At 36.6% G+C, this 26,945-nt stretch overlaps 1 protein-coding gene across 4 annotated transcripts in view; it reads right to left on the minus strand.

The window, feature by feature from the left end:
• Window positions 1-26,945, minus strand: part of kif16b (kinesin family member 16B) — a 131,943-nt gene that overhangs the window by 31,117 nt on the left and 73,881 nt on the right. For 2 of the 4 annotated variants that reach the window (XM_012963844.3, XM_012963843.3), the window contains 8 exons: window positions 21,312-21,394; window positions 20,429-20,517; window positions 13,629-13,682; window positions 8,984-10,339; window positions 7,217-7,375; window positions 5,636-5,744; window positions 5,150-5,200; window positions 466-3,045 (listed from right to left, as the gene is read on the minus strand). In XM_012963844.3, the coding sequence (XP_012819298.1) occupies window positions 1,045-3,045; window positions 5,150-5,200; window positions 5,636-5,744; window positions 7,217-7,375; window positions 8,984-10,339; window positions 13,629-13,682; window positions 20,429-20,517; window positions 21,312-21,394 (3,902 nt within the window). In that variant the 3' untranslated portion in view covers window positions 466-1,044. Of the gene's footprint in view, window positions 1-465; window positions 3,046-5,149; window positions 5,201-5,635; window positions 5,745-7,216; window positions 7,376-8,983; window positions 10,340-13,628; window positions 13,683-20,428; window positions 20,518-21,311; window positions 21,395-26,945 lie in introns of those variants that run through there. The other 2 variants (XM_002931754.4, XM_012963845.3) reach the window with 1 other exon arrangement.

Consider the following 26,945-nt stretch of genomic DNA (forward strand, 5'->3'; position numbering starts at 1 on the left):
GTATAATTTGCCAGATCAGCATTCCCTAAATTCCATTTATTTTTACTTCTTGATGAGGATGTTGGGCACTATTGAGCATTATTTGAAAGGCAAAGAGAGACTTTTTATATAAACTTTGTTGTAACTGCAGGGCAATTAAATGTTGGGAAACCTTATGTAGCATGTCTGTGTAAATAAGCTGAGGGATATAGTACAGTAGAAACAGTAGAGTGATTTTGGGAGAAAATTATTTGCTTCAACTCCTTTTTTAGTAGTGGGAACAGTTAAGTATAACTGAAGGGGTTGTTTTGTTGCTCTCTGTCCAAGTTTCTTTCTAGCTTGAAAAAAAAAAACCTTTTTTTTGGAAGAAAGATGAGATCCTATGTGAAACTGAGTATAAACACCCATGCAGGACTCTAAGACCCAAATAGATTTAGCAACGTGAGTGATAAGATTAGCACAAGGCAAACAAACAAAACACTCCGCAAAAGTTTCAAAATATGCAATTTTATGAAAACGGTTTATATTTATAGTTACTTTACAACAAGAATAAGAAGCACATAAAAATGAAATAGCATTATTTAAAAATAGGACTGAGAAGTGGTTATCCCTTAAACACAGACAGAGACAGTACTCTTTTTGTTGTGTGTTCTACCTGGGTGCTCAAAGCTGTTTGATTGCTGCACTTTGTTCCAAATAACCCACCGTGATAAAAAAATGTAGATAAATGTAAAAAATGTACATGAATGGCTATATTATCTTGTAGTACGTGCTCCCATGTGCCACTGGCGGATCAATTTTAACAGTGCTGGCAGTCCAGATTCCTAAAGTGCATATACTTAACTTAAAAGTAAAAGGCTTTGGTTGTTCTGTACATCTAAGGATAACATGAGAATGTATTAGCCTGATTATCCATGTAGAAAGCCTTGTGGACTGTCTCATTGCTACTCTTTGGACATATTAATGGAAACTAAATAATCATGAAATTCAAATGATACTGCCTATCTTGCTAACCTGAAAACTTTGTCTAGTACTACACCTATACTAGCCCTTCCATATACTTTCCTACTCAGTTATGTGCCTAATGAGTAGAATGGCTTCTTTAGAGGAGCTCAGTTGAACTGACCACATATCCGTTTCCAAAGCCAAAAGGTTTTGGATGGCTGAATGAGAAAAAGCTGGCAGCAGATCACTATACTGGGTATTTGGATTTAGACCCTGATTAGTATTTTTAGAAAACACAACTTTCATTTTGGTTAAATCTCCTTTATCTGCTAGAATAATGCACTTGAGATCAGGTAAAGCGTGCAACCTAACTTTTTCCCAACAAGCTCCTTCCTGAAAACTAGGGTTTTCTGTCACTAGAGCAACTGAAGTATCAGTGAGAGCTAAAGATCTGTAGGTGTATCTGCCCGCAGACTCTACCTTTACTGTTGTGTAGAACAGAAGATTAATATCTCCCAATGATGGCTTCAGGCCTTCCATGTTTTCATGGAGCAGGTACACCAAATCTGCTAATGCTACCCTGAAATTGCTTGTCAATTTTAAACCATTTGAGCAAACAATGTCTGAGAGTTCAACATTCCAGTCAAGTGACAATTGCATTAAGTCTTTTATTAAAAGCGAATGATTTTTATACTTGTCGTAATCCGATTCAGAAATGATCGATTGCATTATATCCCCACACATTTTCTGAGTGTATACACCACTGAAGGTATAAACCATAAAACCAGGCTCTTGATCATATCCAATAAAAAGGACACTCTGGCCCCCAAAGCAAATCCTAATCTCTTGCAAAGTGGACAGTGGTAAGGTGATCAACAACGATGGAACTGTGTTGGAAAAATCTATAACATGTATATGGCTGCTAAAAAGAAGCATGCACGAGGGCTGAGGCTCAGACTGTGGACAGTTAGCGACACAAAGCCAATAAGCACTTTTAAATGTTTTCTTGTCTATTTGCATATCGGGCAAAGTATGCGATAAGTATTCTAATAATTCTATTGGGAGAGAATTCTGAAGCTTTAAATGCTCTTTCAAAAATTGCACAAATGGGTGACTAAATACTTTAGTGTTTGCACAAAGTTCTTGCCCATTGTCTTCATCCGAAGCAGTGATCCCTTGCCTAGTAGAGAGCTCACAAAGCAGTGGCTGGCCTGGTTCTGCTGAGCCCATATTTGATGGGACAAAGGTGTAGAGTTTAACATGTTTCACTGGAGGGCTTTCTGTTGAAGCACATGGATCATCATTGATTGTTACAGACAGGGGCAAATATTTTGAAACCTGGATGTCTTTAATTAGAGAGAGTACTTGACTGAACTTTACTCTGCTGTCCTGCTTATTGCAAAACTGCTTTGCCTGGTCTACAACCCCCTTTATTGTTGCCAAATGTGTTTTTTTGTAAAGATAGGATAACTTATTAGAAAAGGTGCTGAACACTGTATTGTCTGGTATGAACGTATCTGCTTCCTCTGAGTTAACTTTGTTACCATCAAATTCTTCTTGATCTGTATGCTGGTAACCAGGAGTTTTAGGTAGGATACTTGAATGACTTTGGTAAAGAGATACATTTTCCTTCAAATTGGTTTCACAATGACCTATTTCCTTAAGTTTGGACTGCATTGTATCAGGAGTTACTCTTACAAGGGATGGCATTTGGTGCATAGAAGTCCAATCAGATTCTGTTTTCAAGAAATCCTGGTGACAAAGTGCACTTTCTGAAAGCTTTACTTGGCTCTGTTGAGGAAGTTGAAAAGAAGCACATGGGGCACATTCATGAGAGCCCTTACTGCTGGAAATATTGTTACTAAAGAGTTGACTTAGTTCACATTTTGTGTCAGCCAGAACATCAAAATATTCACTAATGGATGATCCGTATATTCCTTTCTCATTTCCTTTACTGAAATATTTCTCTTGAGAGCCTGAAAATATTTTTGAAGGGTCAGAGAGTGCATCAGTCACTGGAGCTAGGTGCCGACACTCGGGTCTTTCCAGATCATGCAACACTGAAGTGGTTTTAGTTCCAGGCATAGGTACATTGCAGAATTTCTCAGGATGTTGTACGTTCTGTTTAAAAGTCAGAAAAGGAAACAATCCAATCTGCTCCCCTAGTTAATGATCTGAGTTTATTCATAAAGCGCTCAGTTCCAGACAAGAAGTCACCAAGTGATTAAACAGATTAAGAAAACATTGTCCCCATTGCTTTATTTGTAAACAGTGTAAATCACCAGCCTGCAATGTCAAAGTTGTGTGACAAAGTAATATGTTCCCTAGCTCTAATAAAAATAATCATTCAGGATTAATACACTGTCAAACATTTGGTGCCTTTACAGTGTGTTAGTGATGTGTGGGTCAATAAGTCGACCCAGCCTTAACTCACCTATTTCTTATACGCACCCGACCCTAACCTAAATCTTGGTATTTCTAGGCCTGCGTCAGCCCGGCCCCTCTCTGACAACAGAGTCAGGACACACAGGTGCAAATCTATAAATTGCAACGTCTGGAGGGAGAAGCAGGGCATAGTGAAGTTGCAGGCAGGGTGGATGCATGGTAAAGTTCAGCCCAAACCCCCCCCCACAAAAGTTGTGTGAATGTCAACCTAAAACAACCTGACCTGTGGTTTTGGGCCAGCCCACACATCCCTACAGTGTATGTCAAAGTTTCTTGAGTGTCCACTACTGTGTATAATCCAGTACATAACAAATACTCCACAGGCCCTTAAAATATGACACAATTTTATTCTACACACTGTCTCTCTTTCTAGGTCCTCTTGTTTTCAGCTGCTATAAATCTGGGACAGCATAACTTCATAGTTGGAAAACTCAAATACGTTTACTCCATTCTTCTGCTACACCTCTATTGCTCCACAGATGGTCTTAACGCAGTTCAGTGTAAAAATTAAACTAGGTAAAACAGACAATAAAAAATGTTTTCAATATAGTTAGTTAGCCAAAAACATCTGTAAGGGCTGGAGCGGGCAGATGTCTAACATAATGTCCAGAACACTACTTTCTCCTTTACAGGTTTTTAAGCTGTTAGCAGTCATTAACCAATCAGTGACTTGGGGGTGGGGGGCATATGGAACACAGCTGTTCAGTTAGTTTGCTTTTGAATCTGACCTGCATGCTCACAAACGAACTGAACGGTTATGTCCCATGTGGCCCCCCCTAAAGTCCCTGACTAACTAAGAGGTTAGAGAGCTGAAAGCAGGAAGTAGCGTTGTGGCTATTATGTTAGACATCTGCTCACTCCAGCCTTTATATATTAAATTTTTGGCTAACTATATTGCAAACATTTTTTATTTTGTGCAGTCTATTTTACCCAGTTTCATTTTTACACTGAACTGTTCCTTTAATGCATACATTTTGGGTTCAGGCAGCCTTTATGGTCCTTCTGCATGACCCCCCGAGCTCACAATACAGTTGAAGAGACAGTTGTAACAGTATATAATATATTAAATGGGTATTCATCTCCAAACTTCATAATTCAATATTATCTTATAAAGTAATCATCCACTGACCCCGCATAAGACCCAAAAAGTGGATTTAAACTGCAAGTTTCTGCAATGCTTTCTCTAAGCAGACCACACACTGTTACATGCACTACAAATACACTCATACATCCCTCTATAAAAACTGGAATGGCAACCTTTAATAAACATGTAACAAGGCACTGTAGAAATAACTAATCTAAACAACTTGAAGCACTATTTGAATTTAAATGGGATAATATAATAAAATGTGCAATGTTTGCTACTGGTCTAGACGCCCATAGCAACCAATAAGCAAGTAGTTGGTCACCTGTTTGAAAACAGCATTGGTTAACTTATACTAAATCTCCCCACATGTTTTGGGGAGAAGAGTTAATAACAAATATCTTTACACCTGCTTCATCTAATTTTCACCAATAAACGCTGTTTTTTGTGTGTGTTTGTACAATTTCATTTTGATCATTTGTTATGTGCCAAGCATTAAAGGTGTAGAATGGAATCTGTTTCAAATAAAGAATGGTGAAAATGCAAACCTCCACCACAGCAGGTCACAAATCAGATATTCTAGTAGAATTTTGGCAGTAATTTAGAATGATTAGTATATAAACACTGGAGCGGGATAATGAAATCAATCATCATGCAATTATGTAAAAAAGAAATGGATATCGCCATTAAACTTACCTCATATTTAAGTTTTCTTTGTGTGGCGCCATTCAGGAATGCATCGGAACTCTACCGGCAATAAACAACAATTGTATTTTTACTAAATTCTATTTAAAAATAACCAAACTCTGTATTTTATACAGAGTACATTGAAAAATACTTCCCCCCAAGAAATACTGTACATACAAATCGATCTTCCTTTTTTTTTTTTTTTTTTTTTTAATAAATAAATCCTGATTGCTCATATAAGCACATTAATTACTGCACCATTTTCATCACTCAGTCAAACATAGTTGTCCCATAAATAACTGCAACTTAATTTGTTGCTTCTACAGCTGTAAAATAACCTGCAAACTTAAGGACTAAAGGGGAACTTTTTTGAAGGACACCAATTTTTTATCCCTTTTTTTATTTTATGATAGACAAGATATGCAAGACCAAGAATGTAGCGCCACTAGTATGTAAGAGGAATTAGGTAACACTGCAGCAGGTGATGCTACTTACCATTCCAAAGTCTGCAGACGAAGTCAGGCTAAGGCCATTAAGGTTGTCACAGGACATATTGATATTCTGAAGCCGTCTTTGCACTTCCTCTTCTATATAAGCATGGATCCTGCACACAGGCAATAAAATTGATGTGATTGTTTCAAACCACTTTTGAGTTAACTAACGTAGTCAAGTTTTGCAGTTATTAAACAAATAGAAAGAAAACTTGAAAGAGGGCCCTATATAAGTAACTGCAACCATATAAATAAGTCCAATACCTAATCAAAAATTATTTAAGGAAGTAGTCTGCTACTTTTGGCTTAAAGCAGATTTATTGTGTGAAAAACAAGAATGTGCCAGTGCATTATACTCCACTAAATATAGAAGGATTGTGCTTAAATGAGAAGGAAAGGTAAAAACTAAGTAAGCTTTATCATAAAGGTCTATGCAAAACTGCACTGAGTTCTCTATCAACAGAAACACAGGATTTCTGGTCTCCTTTTTTGTAAACATGTTCTTCAGTATCAGACTTTTTCTCTCCCTCCCATAAGAATTTGGAAGAATTCATGCCCCCTCTCATAAGAATGTGTGATCTATGCTTCCAATGGCTAGAGCTGCAACAGGAAGCTACAGAGCCCAAGCTAAAATGGCAGCTGCTATCTTAAACAAACAGAGGGAGTTTCTAGGGCTGTTTATTCAGGTATGGTAAAGCTTTCTGCAGAATAAATATAGTGTTCTAGGTGGCACTAATGTGGCTAATCTATTGGCAGGGAAGTGCCAAAATGACTTTCCTTCTCCTTTAAAAAAAGATGTGTTACAAAGGTTGATTTATTGACAAATTCCCCCAAATCCCTACTAGTCTCACCCACCTGTTCCTCTTCCGGCCTCCTCCTTTCCTACACTTTGCAGAGGGGCCAACAGCACACTGCACTGTAGGTTAGGAACCAATCAGCAGCTAGTCTGACCTGATAGGGAACTGAAGCCTGTCTTTGCTTCTGTGACTGTAGGGATATGATTGGCTACCCCCTAATGTGCTTCAAACAGGTACTGTTAGGACACACCCACCCCTTAAAAACACAGAGACACAAGAGGCTTCATAGGGAGCTCCAAGTAAGGGGCCATTTTTAAAGATAATATTAAATTTCAGCCCAAAGTAAAGCCAGTACCATATGTAATTCATTATTGCCTACAAGATTAGAGGGGCGGGGTTAATTTGTGCTATAGATCTCTTTCAATAGTTGTACAAACACATTTACATTTGCGCATAATTATACAGTATCTTACATTTAAAAGGAAACTATACAAGTTAACGCTGCAAGTCTCTATAAAAACACAAAACATTAAACTGCCTATATTTATTTTTTTTTTTATATCATTTTGTTTCACTCACATGTGCCTCTATGATAGAAGAGGCTATTACTTGTCAGGTGCTCTGTGACTGAGCATGCAGAAAAACAAAATGGTGGCTCAAAGTGAAGAATGAAAATATTTTCTGATTTTCTTGCATATGCCAACTTGAAATTATCTATCTGTTGCTACATTTTAAAACATATTAAAAAAAGTGTTTTACTAAATACAGCAAAAAACATATAATCATACCTGTCATCATTCAATGTAAGTAAATGCGACTGAGATTTTACTGGACTTGCAGGTGAGTTGACAAGGGAAGGTTTTTCTTCGACACTTCCTGAAAGACTTTTTGAAAGTGGATCAGCCACATGTATCTTCTGTTTCAGCTGTTGAATTTCATGAGCTAATCTGTGCAGATTGAAAAAGAAAAAAAAAACTGAAAAAATACCCTACCAGATGTATTAAGGTGATATATAGGTACAATATTTAGTATCTAAAATGGAGAGGTATTATAGGGAAGTGTTCCAATCCTTTAGCCACTGAAATCCTCCAGTACACCCAAAATATTTGTAAAAGTATGTTTAAAAATAAAATGTACACAATATGCCTTCAGGGTGTATATAGTCCCGGTTATTCCGGTTATTTCACTTTACTAAATAAAAAATCATATACCTAAAGTGGACCTGTCACACAGACATAAAAAGCTGTATAATAAAAGTCTTTTTCAAGTTAAACATGAAACCCAAACTCATTTTTTTATTAACACATCCATACCCATTATAAAAGCATTTAAAAATCCCAGCTGTCAATCATATATTGCCTGCCCCGCCTCTATGCCTAAGGCATAGATGTGGGGCAGACAGTTACTTTCACTTTGAATTCAGAACTTCTTAAATGTTGCTGCTGTCCTCACATTCCCCCTCCCTCCTAACCATGTAATTGTGTAACCAGTGCATAGGCATGAGCATCAGGTCCCCCCATACTGGCACAGAAACAAGATTTTGGCAAGATACAAAGCTTGCCTAAATAACAGTGTCCACAAAATGGCGACTGCCTTCTTGCTGCAATTGTGAATTCCAAGGCTAAAGAAAATAAGATTAATATAATTTTTATAGTGTAAGTGAAGTTTATTTTACTTGACAAACACAATAGAAAACAATTTGGAATTATTTGTGGTGACAGGTCCCCTTTAAATGTCGTTCTCTCAAGTCAAAATTATTTTTTTATGTGACATTTTTTTATTTTAGTGTTTTATGTTCAACAAAATAATAATATATTTATGTAAAATGGGGGCAGGACTCATTAGAACAGGGATGGATCAATTGATAAATTCTTAAAATTTACACCAAAGATCGAGCGGCTAAGATTCCTACAGGATTCCTCATTTGATCACTGATAAATTTTCCTCTCAGTTTCTTTATGTAGTCACACCCTTGTTGCATCTCTACATTGTAAGTATATTCTGGGGGTGGCACACTAGTTTTTCTGGAGAGAACCAGCCTCTGGAAATGCCGCCGCCATTTTACTTGTGTGCATTCCTGTTTGAGCATGTGCAGTAGAGAATACCTTTAATGATTTACTGTACAGCACATGTACAGAATGCCAAGCAATATGAAAGTAAGGTAAAGAGACGCTGGTGAGGCGCTCAGACCATTTTTTCCACAGGCTGAACCGGTTCTCTCGTAACAAGAGAACTGGCCTGGGGAAAAAACTCAGTGATCTATTTCAATGGGGGATGCCTAACATTTTGCCCCCCCCCCCCCAGTAAAATAGACATTACATGTCCTTTAATACTGTGTACACAAGATAATGCAATAGGTTCCCCTATGCAAGTATCCAACTTAAAAATTGCCACTTTATATAAAAGGAAGGCAGTGACCGTTTACTGCTAAGAACCAATTTATGTGATTCTGCAGAAATATGACAAAGAGTTATCCAATGCATTAGCGACCATTTCACGTAATTTAGGTTAGAAGTGAGAGAACAAAAGTAACCATTTGATGGAATACTGCTGACCTCTCTCTGTCTTGCTCCAGAGCCTTTTGTTCTGCTTCTAATGTAGCCTGCAGACCGGCTTGTTCCTTGCTGTTGTTCAAAGCAGCAAGTTTGCATTTTTGTTCCTCAATTTCCACATCTATAGTTGAATGTCGCTGAAGTGCAGAATGCCTTCTCTCTAGTTTAGCAACCGCTTGTTCTAGGGCTTCTCGCTGCTGTTTTTCTCTTGATTCAAGGATTTCTTTTTCCTTCCTCCTAACTTTCTCCTCTTGCCGGGCAATGTTAGTTGTAAATTCAAAGGTTTCTTGTAGTTGTTGTAACTGGTCACTGCTTGCCCTAAACTGGGCAAGTTGATCAGCTTTTTCTTCAATCTCCTTTTCAATTTGATATAATGTTTTATCCAACCCAAGCAAACCACTGTTAAGTATCTCAGATGCCCTCTGCTTTTCATCGAATAAGGCCGGCAAATGAGTTTGATTTATGTATTTAAGCTGCCTTTCTTTACAATGAATTTTGTTTTCTGTCTGTTTTATCATTTCCAGTTCTTCTGCTATTTGTGGTGTGACCAAGGAAGACTCATCTTCTGTCTTGTGCAGTTCTGTGTTTTCTACATTTGAAAGGCATAATCTTGAAAGAGTATCATGATCAGCTTTGATTTCCTTTTCTAAACAATCAGTTTGCCTGTGTAGATCTCCTTCTAAGACCGAGAGCTTATCCACCTGCATTCTTTTAAATTCTGTATATTTGTTTGTTGCTTTTTCAACTTCTTCTGGATCTCCTTCCCCCTCTGACCTGGCTTCCTTAGCCCGCAATAGATCCTCTCTAACATCCTCTAAAACACCAATCTCTTCTTCCAACCTTGACACATCCCCTCTCTCGAAGAGTAGAATCATTTCTTGTTTTTCCCGAAGCTGCTCTTCAAGACGGAACACAAGCTTAAGTTGCTCTCTTTCTTGTTCTTCTAACCTTTTCTTTTCCGCTTCTAATTTCAAGTATTGATCATCCTTCTCCTTTTTTAGTTTTTCCAGTTCCCGGAATATTTCCATTTTCTCACCCTTTTCTGTATTATGAAGTTCCTGAAGTCTTTGAAGTTCTTCTTGAACTTTGATAAAACTTTCTTCTTGCTGTTTCTTTTTTTGCAGTTCAATCTCTTGTTGTTCTCTCAACCTTTCTTCTTCAAATTTTATTTTTTCGGCTAGTAAATCTTGGAGCCTGGATTCAATGTCTAAACTACGACGTTTTAAACTTTCTTCTTGTTTACGAATATGCAACTGAACAATTTCTGTTTCTTTACGCTGAGATTCAACTTCTTGTTGCATTTTCTCCAGTTCGGCTTTTTCATATTTCTGCTTTTCTTCCATTTCTTTAATTAACTTTCTGTAGTAAAAAACAGGATGATGTTACTTCCTGTGATGTAAACTAAAAGTACTTTATGTTAATAGAAAGTTAGATATATACAAAAAAAATGTAGTAATTATGGATTAGTAATAACAGAGAAGTAGACTCCAATTCCCACATTGTCATGCACCTCTGATTAATAGACCTGTGTGTGTGAATATGCAAATGTGACTATAATCATAGTAATCACAGAGAATCTTAGTGTAGTACAAGGCATTGTGGGAAATAAAGCATTGCTGTATGAGACCTAACAGATATGTCTTTGGTTCAATGGGTTTAGAACATATCTAGATGCAAGACTAAGTAATGTGCAGAGAATGAAGGGATTAAAGGGATATTTGACAATGGGATTTTTTAACATGAGGTTGGTGCAATATACTGTATTACTCACAAAACAAAATTGCCAGATTTCATATATTATTGCCCCCGTGGAATAGTAAGTCTCAGTAAAAGCCTCCATATGTTTAGCATCATACTCTCAATATTTTTTTCTCAACATTATACTGTAGATTATATTGGCTGTTGAATGACTGATAATACCAATCTACATTAATTTCTGCATCATTTTATGTTCCTTTCCCTCATTGCTGGCAGTATCTAATTTTACTTGTGCTTCCATTTATTAGCCCTTAGGCTGATGCCACACCAGGCGTAGGGCTGATTTTTTCGGCAAGCGGAAAAACGCTTGCCGAAAAAATCAGCCCTACGCCTGGTGTGGCATCAGCCTAACCACTGGCTACGAACAGTTTCAGTGTAGTTATATTGTGATCTTGAGATGAACAAGCAGTTTGATAAACTATGTATTTTATTAGTTAATTTGTTCTTTTTCCTTTTTGTTGAGGATGATACATAAATATTTTTGTTTTATTTTTAATTGGTGTATTTTTATATATAAAAGGGTGTAAGAAGGCCAGTAACTATATATACCTCTGGAATATTTAATAGTGTAATATTTAATAGTCAGTCAGTATAACAAGATATTTTTCAAGGCTATGTATCTGATATATTATGCAACTTTTTAAGAGGCACAAGGCAATGTAATGTTTATTCCAGTTGAAATAAATATTTTGTTATAATAAACAGTATTTCAATTAATGGAGATACTGTTGTAAGTGAATTACTTGCAAAAAAGTAAATTCATCTAAAATGTGCTTTATATTATATCTAAATGGGAAAAAAACAGGTGCAGAGGTTTTGCACCCTTTGCATGATAATTTAGCAGTCTCTTGCCTGACATACCATGCTAATATGTTAAATGCATCTGTGCTGACTTTTTACCACCTCTTACAGAAGGACCATACATACAGTGGAGGAAATAATTATTTGACCCCTCACTGATTTTGTAAGTTTGTCCAATGACAAAGAAATGAAAAGTCTCAGAACAGTATCATTTCAATGGTAGGTTTATTTTAACAGTGGCAGATAGCACATCAAAAGGAAAATCGAAAAAATAACTTTAAATAAAAGATAGCAACTGATTTGCATTTCATTGAGTGAAATAAGTTTTTGAACCCTCTAACAAAAAAAGACTTAATACTTAGTGGAAAAACCCTTGTTTGCAAGCACAGAGGTCAAACGTTTCTTGTAATTGATGACCAAGTTTGCGCACATTTTAGGAGGAATGTTGGTCCACTCCTCTTTGCAGATCATCTCTAAATCCCTAAGGTTTCGAGGCTGTCTCTGTGCAACTCTGAGCTTGAGCTCCCTCCATAGGTTTTCTATTGGATTAAGGTCCGGAGACTGACTAGGCCACTCCATGACCTTAATGTGCTTCTTCTTGAGCCACTCCTTTGTTGCCTTTGCTGTATGTTTTGGGTCATTGTCGTGCTGGAACACCCATCCACGACCCATTTTCAGTTTCCTGGCAGAGGGAAGGAGGTTGTCGTTCATGGCTCCGTCCATTTTCCCGTTAATGCGAATAAGTTGTCCTGTGCCCTTAGCAGAAAAACACCCCCAAAGCAAAATGTTTCCACCCCCATGCTTGATGGTGGGGACGGTGTTTTGGGGGTCATAGGCAGCATTTTTCTTCCTCCAAACACAGCGAGTTGAGTTAATGCCAAAGAGCTCTATTTTGGTCTCATCAGACCACAGCTCCTTCTCCCAGTCACTCACAGAATCATTCAGGTGTTCATTGGCAAACTTCAGACGGGCCTGCACATGTGCCTTCTTGAGCAGGGGGACCTTGCGAGCCCTGCAGGATTTTAATCCATTGCGGTGTAATGTGTTTCCAATGGTTTTCTTGGTTCATTAACTAACTCCTCCCGTGTAGTTCTAGGATGCTTTTTCACCTTTCTCAGAATCATTGACACCCCACGAGGTGAGATCTTGCGTGGAGCCCCAGAGCGAGGTCGATTGATGGTCATTTTGTGCTCCTTCCATTTTCGAACAATCGCACCAACAGTTGTCACCTTCTCTCCCAGCTTCTTGCTAATGGTTTTGTAGCCCATTCCAGCCTTGTGCAGGTCTACAATTTTGTCTCTGACATCCTTGGACAGCTCTTTGGTCTTTCCCATGTTGGAGAGTTTGGAGTCTGCTTGATTGATTGATTCTGTGGACAGGTGTCTTTTATACAGGTGACTAGTTAAGACAGGTGTCCTTAATGAGGTTGACTAATTGAGTAGAAGTGTCTAACCACTCTGTGGGAGCCAGAACTCTTAATGGTTGGTAGGGGTTCAAAAACTTATTTCACTCAATGAAATGCAAATCAGTTGCTATCTTTTATTTAAAGTTATTTTTTCGATTTTCCTTTTGATGTGCTATCTGCCACTGTTAAAATAAACCTACCATTGAAATGATACTGTTCTGAGACTTTTCATTTCTTTGTCATTGGACAAACTTACAAAATCAGTGAGGGGTCAAATAATTATTTCCTCCACTGTATACCTATGCAAACTCAAATTAATTACAACCTGCACTATCACCTCAGGTACGGTATCCAGTATACAGGTACGGGACCTGTTACCCAGAATGCTCGACCTCGGGTTTTCTATATAAAGGTTCTTTCCATAATTTGGCTTTCCATACCTTAAGTTTACTAAAATCATTTAAACATTATTAAACCCAATAGAATTGCTTTACCATCAATATGGATTAATTATGCCTTAGTTGAGATTAAGTACAAGGTACTGTTAGTGTGTAAATAAAATAGCCAATAGCTATTAGCTTTAATAGTTCCCTCACTAGTCTCATGCTGGTGCCTTGACCTTAACTTGCCTTGATTTGAATACTTTCAACCTTGAGGTTTTATATTTATATAGCTGAAATGTACCTTTTATTTTCCAGTTTTTCTAGCTCTTCTCTTTGTTGCCTTTCAAACTCCAGTCTAGGAACAAAAGGGAACACATATAATTACAACAGAAAATATGCATTAAAGACCATGAAATGAATGAAGACCATGGAAAATGTATTCATGGAAAGTTAAAAACAAGTGGTTCTGTTTCTGTTTCAAAGAAATGAAAAATGGTTTGACCATGGTTACTAATTGGGTTTCCAGCTGCTGGGCACATCTATTAGAAAGTTTAAATGTAAATGAATTTCTTAGAGGAAACTATTTAAGTGGTAATGTTAAATAAGACAGATAAATGATTAGCACAGTCTTTGCAAGTTCACAACATTCAGACATGGCAATCAATACAAAGAAATTGAATTTCTCTACCTTAAACAAATTGGTCCTTTTACAGGGAAAAGGCTGCCACCAGAGGTAGAGAGAAAGCAAAGTGGTCAATTAAATAAATTAATAAATAAATAAGAAAAGAAAGAAAGAAAATAACATTTGAAAACAAATTATCATCACCCGCAGTAGGATAAGGAACATTATAGCAAAAGCCATGTATAGCAATTATTAGGGAAAGCATGTATGCATATGAAAGGTTTCACTGTAAAGGTACAAAAAGGCCTTCAGATTCTCCTACTGACTGATGTACATATTAGAACTTGCATGGATCAGTCTGGTAATATCTGCTCTTGAAGATAATCACAATCCTTACTGCATCTTTTAATCCATATTTGTTTTACTACTGGTTTCTGCTACTGACATGACTAAATCACACAGGCAAAAAGAGATCCCACAGCCAGATATTTAGAAACAACTAGCCATTATCTGCTCCCTAATGCTGTATTTCACCCAAAGAACCTCTGTGTACTTGGGGTGTTTCACTTACGTATGACAGTAACTCATGAACCCCAATCGACTGCATCAGAACCAATTAGTTGAGTAAAGAATGTTTTGTTTTTTCTAGTACAGGTATGGGACCCATTATCCAGAATGCTTGGGACCTGGGGTTTTCCGGATAAGGGGATCTCCTACCTTAAGTTTATAAAAAAAAAAAAAATATATTTAAACGGTAATTAAACCCAATAGGATTGGGTTTATAAAGTCTATAAAGATTAATTATATCTTAGTTTGAATCATGTACAAGGTACTGTTTTATTATTCCTGAGAAAAAGGAAACCATTTTAAAAAATGTGAATTATTTCCATAAATCGATTATGGGTTTCTGGATAAGGGGTCCAATACCTGTACTAGCTTCTGTAGTAAAAAACAAGACCATTTCCTATTCATAAATTCTTTTGTACATTGCCAACAATTCACAGGATCATGTTTGTTTTTTCCTTAAGTAGGTGACAGTAGTAGTTTTTTGTGATTAAGGGATACCGTGTATTGGCTAACTGGCATATGGTTTTTTGAATAAGGGTACCAATATATAGCATAAAAAATCAGTAGTAACATTTGCTATGGTCATTTGATGCTATCAGGCCCTTTAAAATGCCCATGGTTAATATGGAGAAGGGAGTCTGGTGGTTAAAGGAGAAGGAAAAGTTGAAATGTCCAAATAAGGACATTTCTCCTTAATATAACAGGAATATAGATACTGTACTACTTGTTGGAGGGTTCGTGCAAGGTGTAAATCAATTGTTCAACAATATTATAACACTGGGCCATGAGTGTACTGAGTCCATGTAGCTTGTGAGGGGCCACTTACTTCCATATGGTGGAGCTGTAACATCTGTCAGAGTAGATGTCAATATTGGAAGAGTGTTCACTGAAAAGGGTTGTGAAGTGGTGGAAAAGAAAATTGTGCGACCTTGGACTGGGATTCAAAAAAGGCCCTGGCATTTCAAGTACACAGAGGTCCAAACACACACACATCCCCCCATGAAAACACAGGTGGAAGTGGGGAAGACACATACATTACACTGTTTGGGAGAAGCTTAGTAATGTTTACTGATAATACTGATAACACTGATAACACACTAGGAAACATATATATCCTAATAAATGATTTTTTTTTTTTTAGTTTTTTAACATCAAATTTCTACATATGTGGTTTTACAAAAGAGTGAAATATACTGGGACCCTTGGCTGAGCCTATTCAGAAAAAGAAGCACTAGGAGTTGTCATAAAGAGTCAGTAAAGCTATAATTGTTGCTTAGGAAAATGACTAGCCTAGACTATATGGTAACTTCACTTTTTATTTATATGTGGGTATGGAAATACATAGCACGCAGTAGACTATGGTTTTATGTTCTAATTAAATAAAGAAATGCTAAATTATTGTAGAAACTTAACCTATAGCTTTTAAGTTAAATATAAACTACCTCTTGTTCTGAAAACTGGTAACTTACTGATGCCCCTCCTTCCCCATCAAAATGAATTCTTATTTTTTTACAAAACACCTACATTTATAAAAATAGCTTGAAAACCACAAACTCAAAATCACCAAAGCACTAACAACAATGCTTTAATGTATTCTTCTAATGCACAAATATGCAATAATCCATAATAACCACATTTATGATAACATTTCTGTTTGTGCTGGGAGATTGAAATCCAATTTGTGCAATTAACCTTAATAAATGCAGAGTGGGCAGCTTTATAAGGTATTCGGTCTTTAGCTTTGGATAAACAATATGACCTGCTGGATAAATAATATGACCTACTCTTAGAAACCCATCCTAAGGGCTGCACTACGTATTTGAAATAGCAAAATAAACACAATGAAGGGCTGAAATCAGCTTTGCGAAGATGTTCCAATTTTTATTAAATGTGCACATCTACCAATTCCAGCCTTTCTCATTATTTAGTGAAATGCAGCGATTAAAGTTTTAAACCAAATGTTAGAAACTCATACAAACATTTCTCTGTGTAATTACCTGTAACAGGCAACAGAGGAACAATCAGTTTGCAGAATTATTTACCTTTACTGGCTCATAATCATGAATATAAATGAAATAATGTAATCAGAACTTACTTTATATTGCACTGTGTCGTTTTTCACTATTAAGACACCCAGAATATAGGGCTTGATGTATTTTCCCCACAAACATGATGCTGCCAAAGACCTTTTCTTTGACAAGAACCTCATATTACAGCGTTATGCTGCTATAAGCACTTTTAGCAAATTAACTGGTGTCCATTATGGCTGAAAAATCGGTTGGTGAGAATCCGCCCCTACGCTTAACAAATCTTCTACATGCGCCTGCACCCAAAAGTAATTGAAACCATACGGGTGCTGGCATGCACAGCCAATATCCGCCAATAAATGTAAAGTCTTGCATTAGTTGGCGGATACTGGCTGTGTGTGCAGTGGCATCAATTGGACGTGCCGGGCCCCCTGCAAAGAAATCCTTCGGTGCAAACAGTTTCTATTGTTCTTTTTTCCTTTCAATTATTTACCTTGCTGCATACTTCCAGTGTGAATAATTGTAAGAGCTGCAGAGTGAATTACTCCGAAAATATTGAATTACCCATAAACTTTTAAGCCCTAAGTTAGTGCAAAGAACACAAATATTTCTTATCTTTTCAATAGACATTTACATGGACACAAATTCTTACATGCTACATGTATTTTGACACATTAGACAAAACTGTGTCAGGTGCAACTCCCCCTTGTGACTTAAATGACACTGGAATTCTAGGGAAAAGAGCTGCATTATCAGGAAAAAACTGCCAATTGCAGTCAAAAGTGCACTTAGCTCACTGTAATTGCAAACTAAAATGTGCCCTTATGTGTACTTATTGTTACACACAATTTCAGCTTTTTGAAAAATAAACATGATTTCAAGTAACTTTGCAATATACATCAATTATCAAATATGCAGATTTTTCATTATTTTTTTATGTAATAATATGGTTTCGAACAGCTATCTAAGCCCCGCCCCCTGTTCTCCTGCTGATCTGGCTGACTACTTTGAGATTCAAATAAAATGTAACAGTAGTTGACTGTCCCCAGCCTGCCTTCAGCCTGCATCCTCCCATTCCCACAATTCCCTGCACATGTGGTGTCAATAAGGAACAGCACAGTACAATGCATTGTGGGATATCTAGATCCTGCATGCTGTCTGTAAGCTGTGGAGAAGTTGTTACAATTTGTAACATCAGTGTTTTAGTCCCTTCTTCCCTGCCAGGATTTCAAATGATACAGAAAGAGAAGAACTGTTTTGGAGATGGATTTCAGCATATAAAAATTGTATTTTTTCATACTTTTTGAAGGAACAGATTACAGCGATAGGTATATTAGAGGTTTCTGTGTGTTGCGGGGCCCTTTTTTCGTCCGCAAGGCAGAGTTGCCCTTTAACAAGGTAATAAGGTCTACTTCATGTGTAATACAATGAAATAAAAATGTATCAGTTGGTACTGTTAAGATGGCAATTGGTCTAAATTATTGTGACAATGTGACCTTATAAGGGCCTTCGTTTTCAGATTGTATTCAAATTGGCCCTTGTATGGGTAAACTTAGTTACCAGTTCCATTACTCTCATCTGAGTTCAGTATTGATGTTAAGTATGCATACAAACAATGTTTTACTAAAACAGTATTATCTGAAAACGTCTTACAAATAAAGCCCTAACACCAATGGATTAAGAATGCACCAATCATTCAGACAGAAGAACTTCATAAGATGTGTCTATCTGAAACAATATAAGTTTGAGGGTTTTTGCAGCATTATTGCATTAGCTTTCCTACTACAGGCCCTAGATTGATCTGTTTGTTCCCTGTAGCTGTCGTGACATATTACACACTGCCTTTAACTCTCGCTTGAAAATATTTATTCATATTCTTTTGGATGCTCCTGGCTTTTCGCTGGGATGTTTTTAGCTATAGATCTTGCTGAGATTTATTTCTCTGCCAAAGTCAAGTCTGATAAAAGTAGCTTTTTTTCCCCAGTGTTTCAGGGGACAGAGAGAGAAATCGTTTCTTAAGGGTTTATTCACTCTGGATTAGAGGGCCTGCCTGATTTTATCAGAACATTTAAGAAGAAAAACAATGAAAGTCCTCTGACCAGTGATGAAATCTGATGGTATTCAGTGAAAGCTTAAGAACAGGATGAGGTTGAGCTGGAAAGATGTGACAAAGCTGAATGTTAAACATAAAGCTGTATGTTAAACTGAATAAGGCGTTCTTCCTGAATAAGGGAATCTTACTGGTTTCACCCTTCCATTAAGCTTACACACTACAAACTGTACTTCTGACTGTACTTCCTGCTGGAGCATGGACCTGCTTCGTTGCCTTTCTCTTTCCCTTACAGGCATGTTTTACCGACCAATTATGGATTTGATGCAATAACTGTTTTGTATTGCTTATCTTACAAGGTTACATGTTTTACATTTGCCTGTGGATGAGGCTTCCAGCTCTGACAATTATATAATGTAGGTTTTGAATAAACAAAAACCCAAAGAATGAAATAAAACTCTAGAAAACATCTATGCCAATGTTAAATGGACCATCTATAGAAAAACAAAGGGAATGCAGACTGCTTCCATTATTCATTTTTCCCTACCCACTCAACAATGTTGTCTATTCCCAGGACTGGACCAGACAAGATATGTTCTAGAGCTCCCAAAGTTAGAATTTTGTTTCTTTTAAAAGACTGAATGTTCCCTACAGAGGTTCTCTCTTAGGAAAGACCAAAAGGGTTCTAGAAGCAGAGTTAAAGATTAATTGCAGGGGAGAAAGGTGGGAGCATTGGGGGACCACATAATAAGAGAATGCAGTAATCTAAATGGGATAGAATAAGAGCATGGATTAGTGTTTACCTGTTACTGGGGAAACAAAGGGCAATTTAAAATAGGAAGGAAGTGGCAGGTTGGCAGTAGTACATAGGTTTTGGCAGTAGCATTAATATGGTTAGTTCAGGGAAAGGGAGTGGTCCAAGATAACCCCTAGTGAGGTTTAGTTCAGGTAGATTCAAAATGAGCTTGTTTCTAGGATTGCTTCAATGCTTCCTGCTGGTTTATTCTGACTGATATATCATCTATCATCTTGCAGTATGACATTACAATTAAGCAGGTAACTGTCTACCATAAATCTTTACTTAACATAATTCGTATCAGTAGTCTTTCAGGTAATTTTGATAGCAGTTTTTAATTCAGATAATCAGTAAACAATTATTTAGCACATCAAACATAAGGAAAAGTAATTAAGTTAACACTGCCAAAGAGCAACAAATGAGAATGCCAGCTATCTAATCACATCCAGCCGTATTCCTTCCATACAGGAAGGCCCATTTATCAGTATTATCATTATTTTACAAAACTGAAATGTTTGCTCATTCATTAAAAAAGCCAAATATAAAAAAATTGATTGAATAAAATGTTGGGGAAAAAAAAACTTGAAAGTATTGAATTTGTATTCTACTTCTCATTCAAAATGGGTCTGGCTTCTGCATGAACGTGCAAACTTTTAGATGCCAAAGTTTTACATTCAAGTTATTATCAGTTTTTTGTGCTTTATAAACACTGAACATTTGAGTTTTTGAAAGTATAGTTTGAACAATTCAATTCAAATTCAGATGTTGATAAATTAGCCCCTTTGTGTCAAGCACACTAGACCACTAAAAACAATGGAAAGTGCTTCGAAACGCACTTCACCCTTATAACATATTAACCCCTGAGACTTTAGGTGACCATACATGCACAGATTTTATATATTATATATATATATATCAGTCAGTTGCTGCCGTGGCCTAGTGGCTGTCTCTCATTCTGCCACCATATATATATTATTTATATAGTTATATTCTTAGTAAAGACTATTGAAAAAACAAATGCCACTTTAACTTCTCTTACCCAGGATTATAAAGCATTACAGCTGAAAGGTTCTCACAAGACTTGGAAAGATCTGTCATTGATAAACTGAAAGAAGAGAGCAGGCCACTCTGAAAAAAAGAGAAAAAAAATTTGAAGGCGTCTATCCTTGTTTCAAATGAGGGGTGGGTGTGAGTCAAATGAGTGGAACAGATGGGTGGGACTAGAAGGGTTTTGGGTGAATTTCTCAATAAATCCTTACACACATCTTTTTTTTTTTTTAAGCACAATCCTTTTAGTGGAATATAATGCACTGGCTTTCTCACAATATGTCTCCATTAATATTTCTATAATGCAGGTATGGGATTCATTACTGGGAAACCTGTTATCCAGAAAGCTCTGAATTAAGAGAAGACCCTCTTCTATATACTTCAATTGTAATCCTTTTCATTTTTCGCTTTAATAATAAAACAGTGGCTTGTATTTGATGGTAACTAAGAGCAGGAATCCATATTGGTGGCAAAACAATCCTATAGGGTTTATTTACCATTGAAATTGTTTTTAGTAGGCTTAGAATATGTTGATCCAAATTATGGAGAGGCCCCTTTATCTGGAAAATCTGGAGCATTCTGGAGAACAGGTCCCATACCTATATTTTACTTACACTTTTGCTAAGGTATAACAAAGTATATCTGTTTTTGTGGGTGAGAAGATTATATATTTGTATTTATGTCTTCATACATTCCATAGGTTTAATTACCATCAGTTTAATACATTAACAAATAAACTCGTAATATGATCTAGTAACAGAATGGCTGAATTGTAATTTTAAAACTTAACATTCCATTCCTGTTCCTAATCTGTTCACTACAGAGTAAAAATAAGATTAGCATTAAGGCCATTCAGTATAATTACTGTTTCTTACCTTTCTTTTTTCTCTCAATTTAGCAGCTTCTTTCGGATGATTGAAACGAAACATATTGGTCCTACCCAGTAATATTACGGCACCTGCCGAAAAGATGTAAATTAAAACATTTGTATGCTGATATTGCAATATGTGGGATTAAAAAGGTTTTATGACAGCTATTTTCACATTACTTCGACAATTTCAAAGAAAAAGCTGTTGTCTACTGTGCAGCAGGGAAAACAAGTATTAAACACGTCAACGTTTTTCCCAGTAAATATATTTCTAATGGGGCTGTTGACATGAAATTTACACCAGATGTCGTTAACAACCCAAGTAATCCACACATACAAAGAAATCAAAATAAATAAGTCCATAAATTAAGTTATGTGTAGTAAAGTGGAATGACATGTCAATATCCCCATTAGAAATATAGTTACTGAGAAGGTTGACATGTTCAATACTTATTTTGCCTGCTGTATATCATAATAAAATCTATTCTCTGTACCAGTGGATCGTAATTGAGATAGATAATTGAGACCAGTGATCACATCTGCATAAGTTAGCCGTTCTAATCTTGTAGCTACAGTAAAACATACTCAGTAATGTAGTTCTATTATTGGATGTTCCAAACACTACTTTCATTGAATAATATTCAATACAGATGAACAAACTTTATCGCCCAGCACAGTTTAGCAGGAAAATCTGTGGTCACGCAGAGCAAATATTTTTTTTCGCAAATAATTGGTAGAATTTCAGCATGTGGTCTGTTTTACCAAAACCCGGCTTGTTGCCCTGGAAAAAAAAAAACAAAAGCGGATGCTATTCCACATCAACCAAAGGGATAGTCATCACCCCTCTATATATCTTTGAAGATGTCAGGGTGCCATGTTTGGAAGAAAAAAGAAAATGGCAACACGGGAGGTTTCATTTCTATGAAGAACAGTTGCGGCATAGTAGAAATGAGCTTCTCCAACAAAGTAGGCGAGGTGAAAGCTGTTGCAAATATGTGTAAGTTTGCCTTCCCATTGAATGTATTTTGTCAGAATTTCATGGTTTTGCTATTTTTTCCATGGACAATGTAATTAATGATCTGCCTCATCGCTGTATTCAGCCATCAACAATACATTTCATAATGTTAACAACTTCCCCATCACACTATACTTCCACTTCTGCTGCCATTGAGGTTATTTTAAAATTCAATTAAGAATCATGTTGACTTCTGCATCGGATTATCTCTAAAACTGACCCACTACTTATACACACAATACAACAAATGTCTCTATCACTCCTTGACAGCCATTTATCGTCCACTTTACCACTCCATATGAACCTGAAGGGGGGGGGAGTAATAAAATTTGTAAATGGAAAAAATTGCACACAAAGAAGAATAATTCACATATTGCAATGTAATATTTTTCATTAGACTGTTGTTGCATTTAGACTTTTAATTGTGAATGTTTACAATGTGCTAGAAGGTAGCGTAATTGTTAGCGCAAAAATAACTTTTTCATTAAGAAGCTTTATTACTAATACCCTTCAAGTTAAAAATATGTAAAATCTCTATCCTACCATCACATAAGGGGCAAAGGGTTCACAACAGGTATATTACATTCGCACAACGGCAAAATTGTAAACAATATGAATATTTATTCGCATTGTAAACATGTTTCCCCATTAGTGACCCATTTAGGTATGGGATCTGTTATCCGGAAACTTATTATCCAAAAAGCTCCAAATTAAAATCAAATAATTGCATTTTTTTAATGTAATTATGCCTCCTTATTGAGGGAAAAACAATCCTATTGGCTTTATTTAATGTTTAAATGATTTTTAGTAGACTTAAGCTAAAGAGATCCCAATTAAGGAATGATTCCATATCGGGAAAATGCCAGGTCCCGAGCATTCCGGATAACAGGTGCCATACCTGTTTTTCATTCCCCCAGAAAAGAGCTATCACACCAATACACCTTAATAAAAGGATATTCTTTGGCAGCCCGATTAGTGCCTTTATTGCCAAGCAAGCAATGCACCGATTGTGCAAATGCCAAGTGAGATCTTGCTGTGGCTTAGGGGAACACTGGTGTGCAGAGTGCCTCCAACTGAGCAAAGGAGCTGGCAGAAATGTATGGGTCCTTGTGACAAAGTTCAAAGCAGTAAAAGATACTTTAAGGAGCTTCATACTATTATATGTACAAGTTCGGACTGGGCCACCAGACCCCAACCCTGCAGGACGCTCCACAGATCCTCCGGTGGAGGGGGGTGGGGGTTGGACAGTGGTGGGGGCCCTGGGGGCAGTGTGAAGGCTGCGGGGGGCCATTGGGGGTGCAGGGACCTCTGAGGCAGAAGCTGTGGATGCATAAAATAATGTAAGGCTCCTTAAAGAATGTTCTATTACTGAACAGACTGTGCTGGTTGTACAAGGAGATCTGCACCACCAGTGCAGAATAGTGAGAAGTGTGGTTAGTGTGGCAGTGAACTGTTTTGGATGAAAGTTCGGAGCAGCACATCTCATTTACAGTACAGTAGCCCGATAAGAATATTGTGTTATTTATACAATTGATCATGGGGTTTAAGTTTTATTTACCATGGCTGAAACTGAAGAGCACTTTTGTGGAATTTAGAAAGAACAGAGGGCATCAATCTGGAACAATACAGAGTATTTTTTTTCTTTTACCAAAAGGGCAACAAGATTAGAAATATATGAGCTATTTCAGAAACAGGCAAGAAAGCAATTTATCACGAGTAGGTGTATTAAACAATTTAGGCTTATCTGCAGAAGCCAAATGAAACATCAATCCCAAAACAATAAAATAAAGTCTGTGAAATCGCACATAAATATAAACCAGTCACTCCCAAATAAGAAATGCATTTTCTAAGTTTTCTTATATATATTTGATAAAATGTGTGCTCAGATACGAACCCAGAATAATAATCAAGTATGTGAAATGGAAAATGGGAACCAGCAGATGAACGTAGAAATAAATAGTGTAAACAGAGAGCTTAATTCCATTCTTGCATATGTAACACACCATCGTTCACACAGGACTTGTTCAACCAATTTGAAGCAATTACCCTGTAGCAGAGGCCCAGGGACCAGTAACGCAAAACAAGTTGCAATATTAGCTACCAATTTTACAATTCAGGTATTTCTATAACATACTGTATGTGTCTCACACTAACATAGAAAAACTATGACGTGTTTTGCCTGCCCAAAAGCCCTCAGAGACTACTGGGTTTAACAGAGCTTAAAGTAATAGCACACAATGTAGGACTAAAAGCCCTACAAAACAAAATATATATTTGTGATTGTTATCATACTTTAATAGTCTTCTATGGGGATCAACATTCCCAAAAAGTTGTTAATTTGGTTATTTTGGCATCAAATCCTGATGGCTCTGACAAGTATTAATATTGATTAAACAGGCCTATAAGATCTACAAACCATTTGGATTGATTTGGAACTCCCAAAAACATTGAATGAAACCCAGAATGAACTGATAAATCCATGCGACCAGTGCATGTAACAGCATTTTTATATATATTAGTGGCCATTTAAATGACAATTGAACCATAGAAATATAGTATGTAAGTTTCTTTAAATGTGTGGGGTTATTTAAACCATGTATTCACTTAGAATTGACTACTTGTATTTAGAAAAACAACATATATAGGCTTCTGCAAACTGATTTTTTCCATGTGTAAAAGGCATTGAAAGAATATTGTATTATGCCTTATTTTTTTAAAGGCTAGTTTGGCAATACATACTCTTTCTGAGGTTGGGCTTTCATGGAAGTTATAAAAAATGACTTGGCATGCAACAGTGCATTCCCCCTACCTCTATTCTACTTAACCACACCTACCTGTGAGCCAGTCCATATAAATTACAATAGAAAACATAATTTACATCAGTAAGGTTATACAGGCATGGGACCTGTTATTCAGAATGCTGGGGACCTGGGGTTTTCCGGATAAGGGATCTTTCCGTAATTTGGGTCTCCATAACTTAAGTCTGCTAAAAATGATTTAAATACTGAATAAACCCAGTAGGATTGTTTTGCCTCCGATAAGGATCAATTATATCTTAGTTAAAATCAAGTACAACGTACTGTTTTATAATTACAGAGAAAAAGGAAATCATTTTTAAAAATTAGAATTATTTGCTTATAATGGAGTCTATGAGAGATGGCCTTTCTGTAATTAGGAACTTTCTGCATAATGGGTTTCCGGATAAGGGATCCCATACCTGTACTGGATCAGTGAAAAAGGGAAACAGTAACCATTTCTTTTCACCATATGTATTATTGCTCTCTCAGTTCTAGCCCCATTCAAAGTAAATCTAGGTTGAGAACAAACTTCATTCTCTGATATTTTCTTAATTGTATATGCAAAAGAAAAAAACAAACAAACAAACAGCATAATGGTATACAGGGTAGTTTACTAATGTCAAATTCAAAACTTGTCCAAAGGGCAACTAAGGTTGTGATAGAAGGCAGATTTGAAAATGTATAAACGGGAGTGTATGGCTCAACAAACACACTCAATGGTAACAGTAGATATTCCAAATAACCTAATATTCACTTGTTGATTTTCCACGCTACTAAACTCCAAGCAACTGAAATCTTTTGTCAGTCATACACCAATTATAGCTTAAGCCTGGGGAAGTGCCGTTAAGCTATCTGTGCTTTCAAACGTTCCAAGAAAGACCTAATATCAGTTTAGATAAATGTCATATTAAAAGACTTTCTTAGATAGGGAAGAAAAAATGCCCAAGGGCAGGTATCAGAATTACAAATGTAAAACAGCTAGCTGACTAAAACAATTAAATATATCCCTAAAGGTAGAAAAATAGCCTGATTATTAACCTTGCATGATAGTTCTCGAATCTATTTTTAAGGCAGGCTTCAATTTTTTTGTTGCAAAGAATCTAAATGCACAGCATAATGTTCATACTTTATTATGGGGTATATTTATCATGCTGTGTAAAAAGTGGAGTGAAGCATTACCGGTGATGTTGCCCAGGGCAACCAATCAGCAATTAGATTTCAACAGTTAGAAAATCAAAGCAAAGCATCTGATTGGCTGCTATAAACAACATCACCAGTAATGTTTTACTCCAGTTTTTACACAGCATGATAAATATACCCCATAAGTGTACAGCTTTACAAAAGTTGGTACAGTTAGGGGAAAATGATCAAGATGTACTGGTGGCAAAACATCACAAGAACTTGTTGCAGTCATGCTGTAGGCAGGGGTCAAGCACTGCTGCTGGGATATTGTACCCAAATGCTTATAACATTTTTCTTGCATTGCCTTTCAACTACTTTATCCTTGTTTCTGGAATAAAATGTTTATATAAAACCACCGATAATGCCTTCATGAGTACTCACAGAGCACAATCAGAATTGTGTTCTTGATGGATATAAAAACATTGCTGCTCCAATAAGCATTAAGAACCTAGTAAGGGTATTTTTTTTGTTTTGTTTTTTTTAAATGAAAACACTATTTCATATGTAGTTACAATCTGCTATTTATTTTCATTTGAATATGGGCACAGAGAAAACATTTGTTCTCGTATTTGCATTTCATTTGGAGCTGGAGTTGCAATACAGCTTTCCATGGCTGAACCAGTCTAAAAATGTATTGGCAATAAAA

This window comes from Xenopus tropicalis, chromosome 5, assembly GCF_000004195.4.
Source record: "Xenopus tropicalis strain Nigerian chromosome 5, UCB_Xtro_10.0, whole genome shotgun sequence".
In the NCBI taxonomy this organism is placed as follows: Eukaryota; Metazoa; Chordata; class Amphibia; order Anura; family Pipidae; genus Xenopus; species Xenopus tropicalis.